This window comes from Octopus bimaculoides, chromosome 18, assembly GCF_001194135.2.
Source record: "Octopus bimaculoides isolate UCB-OBI-ISO-001 chromosome 18, ASM119413v2, whole genome shotgun sequence".
Lineage (NCBI taxonomy): Eukaryota > Metazoa > Mollusca > Cephalopoda > Octopoda > Octopodidae > Octopus > Octopus bimaculoides.
Window position 1 is genome coordinate 55,419,003 of NC_068998.1, and position 17,876 is coordinate 55,436,878.

Here is a 17,876-nt window from a genome sequence, read left to right on the forward strand (position 1 = left end):
TGGTGGGACTTAACCTCCTTCAACCTTGCTTCTCACATGGTCAGTTGTATGTTGGATGTTCTAGAGTTGGAGATGAAAAGAACCTCTACATTCTCAGTGATAAACATGGCAAGACAGAAAACATAGTATATGAAGAAGCACTTACATGAATAGTATGTACATGTCATATACAGAAGTGTAAAACCATTGAGTGTTAAAGTAAGTATTACTATTACATTTTCACTTTTCAACTGACATGTGTCAATGTATATCTGTGTATATAACAGTGAAACAATAACGTGGTATATTCGCTGTGTGAATTTTTTTCATTTAATCCCCATTTTAATTATCGTAAAAGTTTCCAAGTACCAATAAGCAACAATTTCATTCCTGGGCAACGCCGGGTGGCTCTGCTAGTACCATATACAACAAAGGTCGACAGTTTTCTCTTTGTTGTGTGTCAGATGATGAAAGATTGAGCCAGAATGGAAAAAGGAGATGTGAAATGATGATCTAAGATGTGATATCTATGGAAGTAATGAAATTACATAATGCTGAAAGTAACAACCAAAGACAATAACGATATCGCTGGTGATTAGGGTTAGGGTCAGGGTCAAATTGAAAACAGCAGCTCAAGTGGTGGTTCTCCTTTTCTGAAATATATTAGTAAACATTAACTAGAGAAATTTTCTATAGAGACATAAACATGTTAAAGATATTTGTTGAAAAATATTTAATGCACATGTTGTAGTTCATCATCATTGTAGTTATTTTGCAATTTCCAAATTGGTATGAATTAAATGTGCCTGGTGTATAGCAGATTACAAATTGTTATAATCCTTTGTCATCTTAACAAGTGACCTCGCCACTTCTTTCTATGATACATATTGTATAAGTTATTCCTCACTCATTTTTCTCCAAACTCCAGAGACCAACAAGATTTATTGAATACCTAGATTTTACTCCTATTCTGTATATCCCTACTTACACATACAGCCTCTAAGTTTGGTTGCTATGAAGAGAGAAAAAATTCAAGGATCATAACGCAAAATATCAGTGTTTTTCACTCCCCAATCAATCCAATTTATTGATTGAATAAAACTTTCCTAGATTTCCTCTCTCTTACTGTTTTTAATAGAGCCATCTCCAGTAATAACTGAGGTAACAAGTATAATCCATGTGCTGATGCCTCTCAGTAGTTCATGAACTTCTGCTCTAGCTATATCAGTACATCTATGAAGAAACCTGGTTCTGCTCAATTTGCCAGAGATTCTAGTTCACTTTTTAAAGACCCATTGCCTAGATTCAGTTCATATCTCCTCCTCCTCCTTTGACCCATTGCCTAGATTCAGTTCATATCTCCTCCTCCTCCTTTCCTGTGTAATAGACAAGACTATTCTTCTAATGACATTCGGAGATTATACTTTCTAATTGGGGCACCTGCTGAATCACTACCTACAATACTGAATTCTTCATTTGATTTAAAGGTAATCCTAATCTTCTTACAACATCTTAATATTTTTTCCTGTCTTATCTAGTTCTCGCTCAGCAACTAGTCTGAAACTATTTCGAACAAGCATACTTCTATAGAAATATAATACAGTGTTACCTGGTTTTCCACTCTTAGCTCTTTTAATGCTTTATGGCTATCAATGCCATTTAAAATTTCAACAATTGATTCTCCAGAGATGAAATTTGATTCAACATTTAAGATCTGCAATGTTTTGTTGTCTTTCAAGGCTTCTCCTAATGCCTGCAAAAAGAAAATACATAAATTAAGAAAACAGCAGATAATTCTACATCGTGTGTTTATTCTGCAGAGCTAATAATATATTCTGACATAAAACAATTTACAGCATCAGATTTTTAGAATTAAGTTTAAGGGAGGTAATTCTTTCTTGTGCAGAGATAAAATGATAATGAATTGTTTGGAGAACAAAAGAAATTAAATACATTATGGTTTAATTAATGTAAAAAAGTTGAGCTTACTTATAAATCATTTATATCCTATACTAGAAAAAATATCAATCTAAAGAAAATTAACACACACTTCTATACATAATGCAATGCTTGGAGTAAGACTTTATAATCCAGAATGTGTGATCTGTTCTTTTGTTATATTTGTCATTGCCTTACAAAAGTAAAAAACTGTTCATTTAATATTTGATGAGGAATAATATTGAAAAATAGAGAAATTTCACCTTAGCCACAAAATCTGTAGCATCCACACTAGCCATCTCAAAAATTTCTAGATGTGTGTTTGTCTTCAGTGTTCCAACTATTTCTATCAATTTTTCTTTTGGAATGCCCTGGAAAAAATTTTTTGAAAAGTTTCATGATGAATAGCATGTAATTAAAATACATAATTATTGCTGAAATGAAATTTCTCTTTAATATTGAAAGTAAAATAAACCTACAATATTTGAGGTTTCAAAAAAGGCGATGATACAGAATTATTTGGCCAAAAACTTGAATTGGCTTATACAAATAAAATTTATATTTTACAAAACAATTTTTATTAAGAAATTGAAAGAGAGGACTTATAAATATTAAAAGAAATACACATTGTAAATAAATATTGGTTTATAGAAAATATAGAAATGTGTGTGAACAACCATGCTACATGGCAAGTGAAACCTGGGCCGTGACTGCTGAGGACATGCGTAAGCTCGCAAGGAAGTGTAACATCAATGTACATACTTGACAAAGTGTAAGTACCTTGAGAGAAAAGTTGGACCTAAGAAGCATCAGTTGTGGTGTGCAAGAGAGACGATTGCGCTGGTAAGGACAATTGGCGAGAATGGATGAGGATAGCTGTGTAAAAAAAGTGCCACAGCCTAGCAGTTGAGGGTACCTGTGGAAGAGGTAGACCTAGGAAGACCTGGGATGAGGTGGTGAAGCACGACCTTCGAACATTAGGCCTCACCGAGGCAATGACTAGTGACCGAGACCTTTGGAAATATGCTGTGTGTGAGAAGACCCAGGCAAGCCAAGTGAGACCATAATCTGAGGCCTCTGCCAGGGGTGTAGCCAGCCCACTTATGCGTACCTTTCCGTCTTTGGACACAAAACCCTGCATGCGAAGACCAAGTGAAATTGAAATCGAAATCGAACCAAATTCAATGACTGGCACTCGTGCCAACCTTCCTTTATTGGACACTAAAATCAGCTTGCAAAAACCTGTTGGGGCAAGTTAGATTGAAACTGAACCAAATTCGATGACTGGCAACCGTGCCAGTGGAGTACTAACAGCACCATCCGAGCAGGATCACTGCCAGAGCAGTGGTCTCGCTTCAGTGCCGGTGGCACATAAAAACCACCATTTGAGCGCGATTGTTTCCAGCTTCACCTTACTGGTACTCGTGCCAGTGGCATGTGAACAAAACATTGGACTGACTCCTGTGCAGGTGGTACGTAAAAACCACCATCTGAGTGTGGCCGTTGCCAGTACCGCCTGTGGCACATAAATAGCACCCACTACACTCTTGGAGTGGTTGGTGTTAGGAAGGGCATCCAGCTGTAGAAACTCTGCCAGATCAGATTGGAGCCTGGTGTAGCCACCTGGTTCGCTAGTCCCCAGTCAAATCGTCCAACCCATGCTAGCATCTGAGTGTGGCCGTTGCCAGTACCGCTTGTGGCACATAAAAAGCACCCACTACACTCTTGGAGTGGTTGGTGTTAGGAAGGGCATCCAGCTGTAGAAACTCTGCCAGATCAGATTGGAGCCTGGTGTAGCCACCTGGTTCGCTAGTCCCCAGTCAAATCGTCCAACCCATGCTAGCATGGAAAGCGGACGTTAAATGATGACGATGATGATCCTTACCTTAATGTTGTTAAGATTAAGATGCTTCAATTTTGGATCATTATCCTTCAGTCTTTTTAAACTTTCCTCATAGTTAGTCGTATTAGGAGCCAGTTCTTCGAAAACTCTTAGATCCTCAGCTTTGGCAACACCTTAATTAAAAAAGAGAAAAAGATGATAAATCAACATAAACATTACAATTTTGTTATCTAATTGTACACAAGAACAACTTTATATGAAACTTAGAAACATTGAAATTGATTTGTTTAAAAATTTAGAAATGCAATGTTTAGATTAGAAAAATGTTAAAAAGGACTCATAAAAAGACACCCAACTAGATTACATTTAATAGTAACCTTCAGTAGTATGTCATTTTCTCATTGTATGTGCTATAACAAAGTAATTGATTAAATAGTTTGTATGGATATCATTCATAATATATGGACATGAAATAAATTCCAAAGCAAAAGATATTATTAATCAATTATGACAAAGGTAGACAGGCTAACATTATTTTGCAAAGGTGGATATATACTTGATCTAATCAACCCATTACTTAACTGATATATATTTTATTGATCTTGGAAAGAGAAAAGTGACTTCAGCAGGTTTTTAACTCAAACGTAAATGTGCAGAACTAAATACTGCAACAATTTTACTCTGTCAACCTAATATTTCAGGCCGTTACTATTAATAATACAACTGAAGTCCATATTGGAAAGAGACTGGTGTTATAGTAGAAATATGAAAATGTTATCCAAAATAAACTCCTCTCTATACTTTTTTGTGTGTGTGTGTGTGTGTGTGTGTGTGTGTATGCATATTATGTGACTGGGCAGTCAATGGTTATCAGTCTTGAAGACAAGAAGGCCTTCTCCACTTTGATGAATAAGATGACCTTAACTTAAAACAATTAACAGAACTATTTTCATATCAGTTACATTGAACACTCAGTTATGTATAATTATTTCTTTATTGAAGTATTTTCTTTTTCTGAATTGTTTTTGTGAATTATTTTCTTCATAACAAATGGTGTCCTTAATAGGATGTAAATTGGTGTTGAATGATCCTGACTTTGTTGAAACATGGAAAAGATGTTTATAGCCAAAGCAGAAACAAAGAAATTGAGAGAGAGTGATAAATGTGGTGGTCTGAAAGACACCATGGATTTATTTATATCAGAGGCCATTAATGAGGCTATTCCAAAGCTGTCACCAACCGTTTAATCAAAGCAACTGCAGAAAGGGGGACGAAAAGGAAACGAAAGAGAGCATGAATAATGTGACATCTACAAAAAAATCTGATAACTTCTGAATAAACCAGGATTATATCTGCATCAGAAATCAACTGAACCCAGATTAAAATGTTTGCATTCACATCTACAAGTACAGGCTGTGTAGTTAACAAGTTCACTTGTTAACCATGTGACTTAGTACCACTTTGTGACACCTTAAACTGAAAGAAACCTGTTATGCATGTGTGTGTGTGTGTGTGAGAGAGAGAGAGAGAGAAAGAGACTGAGACTGTCACAGTGCATGAACGTTTGCAATCTACACTGAACAATGGCTTAAAGATGGTAACACCTTCATTTGAAGTTGGACTGCAATCAATGATGTTTGTTGACATTTCCTGTCAATTAAATATCTGCTAGCTCTGCATTCTTGAATTCCTCTGGAATCAAAAATCCCTTATTTGAAAAACAAGCAAAGAAGAGCATCTGGTTGTAAAAATCAAGCCACAAATATTTGCCTTTTCTAAGCCATATTAGTATGGGAAACAGCCATTAAAAGAACAAACTTTATGTTTTGATATTGTAATTTCAATACACTTGGTTGATGTGAAAGGAGCACTGAAGAAGAATTAACACGAATAAGACTCATTAAATTAAAGGCATCTCATAGACCAAGGATACTGGAACAACTGTTGTTGGGAAATATGTCATTCAATGCAGATGTAAACTTCACACAATAAGAGAGGATATTGTGCTTCAACAGTCACCATTTCTCATGAAGTATGTCTATCAATTAACCAATTTGTAACCAAGTTTCCAAATGGAAATGTTCTGTATTCAGAAATATATTTAAAAAAACAAAATAAAAAAATGTTGAAAGTGGGAAACTGTATTATTTAAAAGAGATGCCAAGTATGTGAAAACATTGTCACTTACCAGCAAATCCACCAACAATTTCCTTGTCTTCTATGGATGCATTATACTGAACTTGATTCAACATTCCATGGAATCCAAGGACAGCTGTAATTCATTACAGAAATTTAATACAATATTAGTATGAATTTAAATTTATAGAATTGAATCTTTTATTACTGTAACATAACTATTTAAATCATTTGAAAAGAAAAAGAAATATCAAATCATCTAATAATATAATGCAAACCATACATAAGTGGATGCCTTACCTGCTAAATCTACCAGCTCTTCTTCAGTAGCTTTAGACAAAATGTCATCCCATTCAGTCTGAACTTCCTCATCTACAATATTTTCAATCTTGGGTGGCTCCTTAGGAACATAGATTTTACCTGTTAAAGAAAATGAGATGAAAGAGCATTCATAAATGTTTTCTAAATGAGAAAAACTCCTGAGCAAATGTGGAAATATAACAACATATCCTGCAGCTCAACATGCACAGCTAAGCTTTTCATAATTAACATGTAAGGCATTAAATTTCGTTTAATAAGTTGACATGGACTTACTCCATCCTGGACATCAAATAAGTTAATTTTTACCCCCTTCTGCATCTTTTCATAATTCTTTTATCATTGATAAGTGCAGCGGTTTTATACATTTATTTTAAGCATTAGAAGTTCTAACTATTCAACAGCAAGCACTGCTGGCTGTAATTCCACATTATATTTCATCATTTCAAGCGATTAACTGTCAACAGCCCATAAACAAAAAAAGAAAACGTTGATTGCTTCGTGACAAATCTCTCCAAACCTTTTTTCTCTCCAGTGTAGGGCTTTGCCTCTTCCCAGTCCTTCTCCTCTTTGGCTTTCTTTTCAAGGAATGCTAATAATTTCTTTCTGTTCAGAGGTCCAGTAGGAAGCTTTGATGTTTGATCTCTGCACCTCTGGGATGGTGGGAGTAAAGAATTCTAGAATATCAAAAGAAATTAACATAAAGAGAGTTCAATGACATTATTGTAATTAAAAGTAACTTGTAATACTTAATCTCGCATTAGTCGAACCAAAAGCAAATTTTAAACAAAAAACTTTAAATTTTCATTAAATCTTTAGTTTAAAAAATGTTCTTGCAGACCAAATAATTGGTAATAGTAGATATGGAAAATTTTGGAGTTCAACATGTGTAGAATTCTTTTTTTAATGAATATTTTGAGATGAGTAATAAGTTAGTACAAAAAATTTTTTTTTCTTAAGTATATAACACAAAGCCTACAACAAACAGCTTTGCATTTCTGATCAACGAACCAATAGCCTAACTATTCAGATGTATTAAAACAATACCAGCCCTAATATACTATTATTAATTTATTTGAATGGTAGGGATTGGATTGGTATCATCATCATTTAATATCTGCTCCTTTCCCGAAGATTCATTACATTGAAAAACTCCTCCGGGTTGTTTATTTGCATATTTTCCAGTGGAGAAATGAAAACACTTTGGAATTGTTTATTTAGCACTTCACTTATCTACCCTGGGGCTGCAGTTAGTGAGCCGTTTTTACTAAATAGTGGTTAATAACAAATGAAAGACAGAAGATGGAATATACAAGAATATATTATTAATCACGACAATTGTTTCGACACATCTAGCATTGATTCCTCTTGTGGTACACTCGACAACTAGTTCAGGAGTATCCAGTGGTGCAGATGTATCTTGTTGGGTGATAAATAAATAAAAAACAACTCATTACAATGACTGTTCCACAATGTAACTTTCTGTAGAGAGAAAAACAGCCAGACAGAGGCAAAATCTTCATATATATATAGAAGATCAAAAATAAAATTGCAGAAGACAAAAAGAGAAACAAACGCATAATCCAGTGAGAAAAGTATTGAAAATAACCGTTAACAGATATGGCTGTATAAATGCCTTTGGGCAAGCTGCATGGCATGAGTACACACGCTCATACAAGCATCCGCAAAAAGTGTTGGTTTGTTTATATATATAAGTAACTAAGTGGTTCAACAAAAGAGCTTGATAGAATAACTATCACACTTAAAATAAGTATTGGAGTCAATTTGATCAACTAGCTCTATAATGGCTGCAGTCCAATAATTGAAACAAGTAAAAGAAGAGAAGAGTATGTATTCTATTCTTTAACAAAAAGTTTGTCAACTAACTTTGTATCTCATACCCATAGACCAATCAAGATTCTGTAATAAGCAGTCTTGTAGACAAAGCTGTCACATTTACTCTCCATTTTCTTCTAAACTTCATTCTTCACTTAAACCTCCAGCTATATTCCCAATTTTTAACCAATTTTTCTCAAAATTCCTTTCAAACAGCCTACAAACCTAGCAACATTATTTTGGTTACTAGAGTTCTAAGTGTAAGGCTTTAGTAACTAAAAAGTAATGCTAGATTTCTAAAGTAGTCTCTGACCTCATCAAATGTTTTTAACAATGAGTACTGATCGTTGAGACAGGAAAACATAGAATTAAGGTCTTAGTTCTATGGAAAGATAGAACTAAGAATAAAAGGTTACATCCCTGACCGACTGACTGCCAACTGAGCAATTTCACCAGAAAAATATATTCAATGATGAGAGACAATCACAAACAATCATCTCATTTTATCTCCTTCAATCTCTTTCCCTTCTCAACCAGTTCAGATCCACTGCAAAACCTATAAAATATCGTTCACTGGTAAGCATCTGTAAATCTCAAGTTCTGCCTAATACTTGATACATTTACGTTAGGCGTACAACATGCAGTCTGTTACTCCTTGCCACCTCTTGCCACACACACACACAGAGACTGATGACACTAGGCTACATTCCACCTTCATCTTCCACACACACACACACAGACTGATGACACTATGCTACATTCCACCTTCATCTTCCACACACACACACACAGAATGATGACACTATGCTACATTCCACCTTCATCTTCCACACACACACACACACAATTTGTTCATACACATATACAATCAAAGACCTTAAAATATCCTGTTATAGGGATCCACCAGTTTAGACTCAATAGCAAAGCAATACAGGTGTTATCATCTCAAGAAAAGAAAACAAACCAACAACACTGCAGTCATCTCTTCATCATATTGCTGCTAAATTTACATCTTACAATTCTACATTTCATACATCTTCTATGTTGCCAAGCCTGCAGCACAAAATATTTTTGTGATGCAGGCTTTCTCTTCAAAACTAAAAATTATTTCAAGTCTAAGAAATTGTTGAAAGTATGAATAGACCCTATCCTAGTTTTGGATGAGTAAACGAGAGCTTTGAAGCAGAAATTGCATTTGATTCTTATCTTTAGCAAAAGTCAAATGTCAATTTTCACCCTAGCAATTTTAAATGGAGAGGGATACATTTGATTATGTAATTCCTGATAAACAAACAAAACATGAAGTTACAGCTGGAACAGTTTTGCTCATGGATCTGCTCAGTCAGGGATGTGTTGAGGCCAAGAAACAATAACACTAAAGCATATTCAAATCTAAGATGGTAATTCCATAACACATAAAAAAAAAGCTGGTTATACTTCCAAAAAGTAAGTTATTCACGAACACCAACTGATCAGTTGCAACCTCCCAATCTTTCCCTTTAAAAATGTTGAACATATACATTGAAACCTTATCTAAACCTACCCAATTCAACTGTAAAGATTCTGCAGGTCTCATACACTTGTAACATTTTCAGAATTCATTTACTCGATTCTTCTGAACTTCCTTTGCTTTCCCTCTGAAGAAAAATCTAACTGAATATTAACCACAGGAATCATTGTAAACCTATCTCCACTCTATGAAAGGTTGAATAGGTAATAACTACAGCCTTTCTTCTTCTTCTCAAAAGGAAACAGAAAGTAATGTGAATAAATACAAAAGGAATAAAGTGTTGCAAACTTTTGGCAAGAATCAGTAATTTTGAATATTTAGTGAAAAGCTAAATTAGAAGAGAAAACTACTTACATCTGGATCAAAATCTCCATTAAGTTCCTCAACTTCTTCTGCACTAAGTGTCTTCAGAAGTTCATCTAACCGATCCCAGTCAAAGTCATCCTTGTCATCCTTTGAAGCAAGAGAATTATACATGTCGGCTGCTTTTGTTGCTGCAACCTGAAACAAAACAACGGTAACAATGACAACAACAATAGTAATAATAAGCCTTCTACTCTGGGCACAAGGCCCAAAATTTTAGGTGAGGAGGACAGTCAATCACATCGATCCCGGTACTCTACTGGTACTTATTTTTATCAACTCCAAAAGGGTGAAAGGCAAAGTCAATCACATTGGCATTTTAACTCAGAACATAAAGACAGACAAAATACTGCCAAGGGTTTTGTCTGGCATGCTGAGGATTCTGCCAGCTCACTCCCTTAACAACAACAACAACAACAACAACAACAATATATTAGTGAAGCAAGGATAGCATTAATGATTGTGGAAGACAGAAAGAACAAGCAGTGTAAGATTATTGACTTTGCAATCACTTTCAAGAGCAGCATGAACATCAAGGAAAGTGAGAAAATGAGAACCTTGCCAGAAGGATAGAATACAAGGATGAAAATTGTTCCTGTGGCAATTGAAGCACTTGGCACCAATGCCCAAAATGTGTTGAGAGGTTGGAAGATACTGGAAGTAAGACCCATAATATCAACTTGCAGGAAAGTGCTACCCTACACTAAGGTTCTTGACATTTGAGAAGGCTTATCACCAAACCTCATGATAATATCTCTGCCATGTAAATTAGCATACTTCATAATAATTTCTTTTATTTGTCAAAGGTTTAATGGTTTTTAATATCAGAAATATCATAGGGGACATTACAAAGACAAGTTACGTGTAAAGTATGTGTGTGTGTGTGTGTGTGGGGGGGGTTATGTAGAAACTGAATTACAAAAACACTGAATGAAATAAAAACTATATATGGTATACTCTAGTATACCCTATCTAGTTTTAAAGATAATATCATCCTCTTGATACAGGACATCCATCTCGGGCCAATCAAAGAACCCCATAAATCTAGAATTACTCTGACCATCAAGAGTAAGTGCTCTCTTCCAACTATATAGTTCTCTGGCCTAAAGGGACGAGCTGAGGGTAGCAGACCCATTCACACTTCCCTTTTTCACCACTGCCATCCTCCTCTCAGTCTCATCTTCCTTTCCAAGTGGAGCTTGAAAAAGTCGATAAATGCTTGGCTGAAGAGGAAACTTATTACTCTTCAGTCCTTTTGACCTTATCCATCACACAACTCTTTTGCGATAGTCCCCAGACACAGGAAAACTGCTTTCTCATCCTAAGTTAAAAGAATGCAGCAAGCTCCTCTTCACTTGGCTAACAGCCACCACATCTGTTTTATGACAGCACCCATTCAACACTTGTGTTCAGTTGTATTTATAAAATAGAGGTTTTAATTTCAAATAAGTTGACATTAGATATGAATTCAGTAAAGATTAATAGTTTGCATTCATCTTGACTCATGATGGCTTTTAAAAGGTAAGCAAGCCTACTGAGTGTACAGTCAAGTGAAAAATGATCTATGATTTGAGATAATTTCTATAATATCTAAGCTGAATCTATCAAAAGGCATAAAGGGACCAACAGATAAAAATATTAAACTAAGGTATTTTGTTTCACTAAAACTAATCACAGGAATGATATTCAAGCAGATGACATTTCAAGTATATTATTGCCAAAGATAGATATTAAAAGATTTCTTAGATTGTATTCTTCAAAACTCATGTTTTGTGAATATCTAAGTTTAAGACATTACATATCAAAACTAAAGACGGGGAAAATCTGGTATATTTTTAATTCCATGTTACAAGTACTTCATTCTAGGATAGGAGTTACAAAGGTATACATGTAGAAAAAATGTATAGAATTTCCTATCTGTAGTTCTTGAGATGAAGGAACATGAAATATTTTTCCAGTTTTCTGTTTTGATATGTAATTACTTTGCAAATAGAATTATTTGCTAGACATTTCAGTTGCTACATATTTTTCCAAAATAGAACAACATATACATTATTCTTGTTAAGGAATAATAAATCTATACTCTACAAAAGTATGGAGTAACCCTTTACATTAATTTACTCTTTATTATAATTGAACATAAAAGCAAACACACACACACACATATATATACACATGCATGCACATGTACACAGTGCTTCCTTCAATTTCCATCTATCAAATCCACTCATGAGGTTTAGGTCAGCCCATGGCTATTGTAGAAGACATTCGCCTGCAATGCCACGCAATGGGATTGAGCCTGCAACAATTTGATCAAGAAGTAAACTTCTCACCACACAGCCATGCTTGCACCTCTGCACAGTGCTTATATATACACACTAGATTGAAGACATTATATGTTTTTGTATTGCACTTACAAAACATGGCACATCAGTCTGTTTGCCTGTAAGCCTTGGCCGGAAATAGGTGCCACACCCACTTCACAGTTCAGTAGGAGGAAAAGCATTCATGTTAAAAATAATTATCTTAAAAAATTCTTGATTTACACTAGCATAAAGCATATAACAGTAAGAGAAAAAAAGATTCAATATAAATCAACCATTTTAATGACTTCCTTCCCTATGGCAGTATTGCTTTGCATTTGTAACAAGATACTATTGCAAGTACTCTACAAGTAGACCATTGCTTATTTTATCTACTCAAGTAATGTTATTTATTTTTAGCAGTGGTGGTAATTGGAGATGGTAGAGTAACATCCCTTGCTAAGCACTTGTACTATTAGTGATTGGGATTGTATTTATTATTTTTCAAGTTAGCCACATTAACTACTCACTAAATAACAAATTGTTTTGACTATATAAATTCTATTGACTATGGGCAGAAGCACTGCAAATTTGATCCTACTGCACAGTACCTCAAGTATTTGTCTCCAACTGTAGTCTTGGGTTGACTAATTCCTTCTGAGTGGAAGTTGCTAGATAGAAACTGTGTGGAAGCCTATTGCATAAATGTGTGTATGTACTCTTTATGTTAAAATCATATCTGACAAAATAAACACCAGACTGAAGTAAGTACTAGAGTTGATATGACCAAATAATAAAAATAAAAAAAAAAAGATCTTTGAGGGCAAGTACTCCAGCATGGCCTCAGTCAAATTATGAAAATCAGTAAAAGAAATATAAAAGACTATAAAACAAATGGATTTCACTAATTAAATGTCAAGATGGTAACAACAAGATTGTAAATAAAAAAAATAAAAAAAATAATCATAAGAACAAAATATTAGAAACACTAACAACATTTGTTGCACCAATGACTTATTTACTCAAACAAATAACTGGAACTCCATGACTGTTCTACAAACAGATGGCAAGAATATATGAAGGTGACAAACAAAAATATTCTATTGAAATAAAATGCATAAAGATTAAAGTATAAGCATAATATCAAAGTGATCTATATTAATAAGAATAGCTATTAAAAAAACCTTTTAGAAAATATTTCTTCACTAAAATGTTAATATTTAATTATATTCAACCTTTAAAGATCACAATGTTTCACATTATGATCAACTGATAACTTTTAAAGAACAACAAATATATTGAGAGGAACAACATTAACACGTACTTTATTTGAAGATCATATATACTTAATGAAATACTGTTTATTCTGTGGCACTGACATATACCAGTATAAAATAGAATGAAAGACCCCGTTAAAATCTTAACACGTTATATAAATAAGAGAACATTTTTTTATTATTAACTTCAGTTTTCAATTAAATATAAAAAAACAAAGAAAAATATTAATTTATACTTTTTTTCAAAGAATATTGAAATTTGCCTTGTTGAAAAAAGTTTATAAAGTTGGTCTGTAAGTGAGCATGAGTTAATCTAATGTTTCTCAAAACGGAATGCTTTCAATTCACAAACAGGGTTGTAAAAATTGATCAGAGCTGGAGAAATAACCATGTTTAATAATTGTAAGATGGTTTAAAAGTCTTTAAACTTGTTCAACATCATGATGAAATGAGAAGAATTAAACGATAAAAACTCTATGCTGTTGGCTCATTAATAAAAAATGGAAAGGGAATAAAAATTTCAGTAAAGTTTGTTTTGAGGGGGCAAGGAAAGAGTCTGGTATTTGTCAGTTTTGAGGGCTGTTAAGTTGGTTTATGAACACAGAAGAGCAGATGTTTATCAAAATACAAGCTTACTCGTATGGATATCAGGGAATGTTATAGTATGAAGTAAATAGCAGAATAATAAAATCAATATGTTTAAAGTTAGATGTCTGGATTTTTGTTTAAGTATCATACTATTTAGCGACTGCATTACGTTTCACAGAAACTTAAAATCAATATCAATCAATGAAAACTAATGTCATTTAACTCAATTCATGGAAATATATGAAACCTAGTTAAATAAAAATAAAATCTTTTAATATAAACAAAAAGGTACAGTTTATGTGCAAAGGCATTGTAGTGTGTGTGTGTGTGTGTGTGTATAAATTTGTAAGGAGGAAATAATAATCAATTATCTATACTATTTAATGTGAGTTTCTCTAACTATTCCTTAATAAATTAGGTTTCATTACATTATAGTGCATATCGATAAGAATGTAGAAATTTACAGCTATCTGTTGAATTTGAAGCAGATATGTAAAAACTAAATGAGTTATATGTAATAAAAATTTCAGTTGGCTAAGTTGGTAGTTTGGGGGAATATAACTAGATATCAGATGAGATTTGTGTCGATATTTTGACACTGGTACAGTGTTATATCCATGATGACAAACTTTCATTAGTCTAGTTCACTTAGCCATAAATAGATACAACAGGTGAGTAGAGCTCACTACTAGAGTACACACTGAAGCACTCAAACTCTAATGTCTTGTTAGTTTGCAAATGCTCAGTTCAATTACTCCTGTCACTATATCGCTGCAGAGAGAAGCTTTACAAAGCTGACTTTCCTTACAAGTTTTTTTTATGACTATTAAAACAAAAACTCCCACAGCTGTTACTGATTTTGTGAGTTCTATCCAAAGTCACAGTTGCCATGGATTAGTTATTTTATTATTCCGATATAAATGTAGCATTATAATAGCATTCTCATTCAACACTGGTTGAAGTGACATTAATAGCAATATACAGGGTGGAGTCTGGTAAATGTTTAGAAAGTAGGCACAGCATTGTAATGTATTTATAAGTATATAATTCAAAATGAGATAGATTTATTGGCAAGTGGAAAATCTATGATGGTTGTGGCTTTCTTTTCTATTTTCGTATCTCCAGTCTAGAAAGAAATTTATTTACAGGTAAAAATCAACCAGGTAAAAATTAATGTGATGCAAATGTGTAAAGAATAAGCTGAAATAACTTTTATTAGATATAATAAAACTTAGTCATACACACAACTGCAATAGCAGAAATAATCTTCCCTCATAGATTAGATCTGTTCAGTGCATTCCAAATATGTTAACTGAAACCATTAATTGACTGTATAAACACTGATAGTACAACTTTTAAATTAGTTGGATTAAAGTGTTATCTTTAAAAGAATCAACATTTCAGTAGTTATGCTGGACCGGTCAGTATTGTAATTTCTACTTTGTAACACATTCTCAGCTTAATTGGGTTAGTGTCTTAATTATCCCTTTATAGTTATATAAAGATTACTATATAGAAATAGATATTGAGTTCTTAATCCATTTCCCCTTTGTTTAACAAATACAAACAATGCAGCAGCATTCTTAAAAAGAAATTTAAGAAGAATATGAAAATTACTATAGACATTTTTGAAGAGATCTAAAGTCCCATCAGAAGATAAGAACAAGTAAGTAGTAAACGCAGGTAATTTGAAACTTGTTCTGCATAGAGAAAGTGAATTCCTTCCACAGATTTATTTATAAAACGAGTAATAATAAATAAAAACATTTAAAAAAACTAAATTACGAAAAATCTAAATCACAAAATAAAAATGTATCTCATATACAGAAAGTTGAGGTATAGTTAGTGAAGAATATTATAAGTAATAAGAGAGATTCCAACATACCATGGTTACAGATTCCTATCCCCTTTTCAGTAATGCAAGGTGCTATCACTTGATACAATTCAAAAGGAGTTATTTTTAGATGTATGGTGCTGACAATATGGAACTCCAGTGCCAAGCTTATTCCAAACTGTATTTACTGAGTTGAGGAGGTTAAATATTCAGAAACTGGCTATCCAAAACTGTAGTGTTAAAAAGTAGGCTGAGAAATGTTGAAAAGATAGTTCTGTGAGTTATTTCAGATAATTAGTGAAAGCAATTTAAATGTGTGATATTCTAGCTTGTTATTCGTTTGGTCTTTAACAGTTATTAGAGTAGAACTACTTCATAAAGCAGACCAAAAAAAAAGCTGGACCAACTTTTCACTGAAAATATCACTAATAATGACACAACAGTCTGGATAGCCAGCTTCTGAATTTGGCTGGAGTTGACTTTGCAGTTGAGGAAGAATGGCTTCCAAACTTTCAACATATAACGAAAAAGAGGGAGAAGGGAAAGGTAAGAAGTAGGAGGAGAAGAGATAAAGAACAGGTGAAGTGAAACACTGAGGTAGTCAGTCACTCACTGCAACTACGTATTTCTTCACAGGCAATGCATGATAAGAGCAGAAGATATAAATAGATACAGTACTGAAATCTATTTCAGTAGGAGAGCTGTTTACTGAGCATCTCTACAAATATTGAAATATAAAGTAGAGATGAAACTGTATCCCAACAAAGATATACATTCGGAAATATAATCTAGCAATAACTTTGCTCTATTTTCCATTCATTACTTTATATTCCCAATTCTATACTTCACCCCCACCCAACACATACATAATTCAATTAAATTTAATTGAAAGGAAAAGAATTTACTGTTAACAGTTATAAAGGAATTTTAATTAAAAACAAAAAGTCAATAAGTCTCTGTGCTTGTTTTATAAAAGACTCGCTTGTATATAAAACTAATTTGCATTACTTAAAATTAACCATGATGTAGAGGCAAGAAGAAATACATTGCTGGCAACCCCTCTTTTGATAAACTTATGAATGAATAAAAATATTCATAGTTCAGTGCCATTGCTTAAAGTCAAAGATGAAAAGACTAACAGTAGAATCATGAAGACATGAAATTCAAGTTCCACTTATATCATCAAAGAATTGGTCTGATTTCATTGACTCTAGTGGTCACAAAATAAAAACCAATGAACAATAAATATTTGGAAACATAAATCCTTAGAGATCAACTTAGAATGTAGGGCAATGAGTAGCAGATATGATAAACTGACAGATTAAATGCCTGGTGGTATTTAGTTGCATCCTAACTTAAAACCCGATGAGAAATTACTTCATTTTTCAACCCTCGAGAATTAATATAATAATTATCAATCAAATACTGGGGCTTCATCAAACCAGTTATATTTCATACCAAAATTTATGGCTTTGTGCCAGTGTTAGAAATCTATATTTTGGAGTGAAGTAAATGGGAAACCATGAAACTATACCATTTGTTGGAAAATGGTATTAAGCTAAGTGTGTGATGAAGAAATTACATAAAAAGATCATATATATATATATATATATATATATATTATAAACAATCACACTCTCACTTTAATAACAGAATTTCAAACACTATCTTCTGATTAATATTTCTAGCAGAAAGACCGCCCTCCAGGCAGTTTTCTGTGAACTCCTTGGTAATATTTTCATGTTTGATTCCCAATTCTAATAATTTTTATATTTTACGTCTAATTATTTCTTTGTATATTAGTGCTCACTTGCTTAGTAAGTATTGCTTTCATTATTTTATCACAGTCATAATCTCTCTTTTTTAAACAAACATCACGGTAGTCCAACAACAGAGGGAGAAGCAGTTTGTCAAGTTTTACCTTCCCCTCAAAGCAACATAGAAATTTCAA

General features: G+C 33.4%; 1 protein-coding gene across 2 annotated transcripts in view; it reads right to left on the minus strand.

The window, feature by feature from the left end:
* LOC106881046 (tropomodulin-1) overlaps nt 1–17,876 on the minus strand; it is a 42,236-nt gene that overhangs the window by 4,494 nt on the left and 19,866 nt on the right. Inside the window, exons 1-8 of one of the 2 annotated variants that reach the window (XM_014931250.2) lie at nt 15,977–16,464; nt 9,915–10,061; nt 6,735–6,891; nt 6,197–6,316; nt 5,949–6,032; nt 3,803–3,933; nt 2,181–2,288; nt 1,589–1,732 (exon numbers count right to left, since the gene is read on the minus strand). In XM_014931250.2, the coding sequence (XP_014786736.1) occupies nt 1,589–1,732; nt 2,181–2,288; nt 3,803–3,933; nt 5,949–6,032; nt 6,197–6,316; nt 6,735–6,891; nt 9,915–10,061; nt 15,977–15,979 (894 nt within the window). In that variant the 5' untranslated portion in view covers nt 15,980–16,464. Of the gene's footprint in view, nt 1–1,588; nt 1,733–2,180; nt 2,289–3,802; nt 3,934–5,948; nt 6,033–6,196; nt 6,317–6,734; nt 6,892–9,914; nt 10,062–15,976; nt 16,465–17,876 lie in introns of those variants that run through there. The other variant, XM_052974428.1, reaches the window with a different exon arrangement.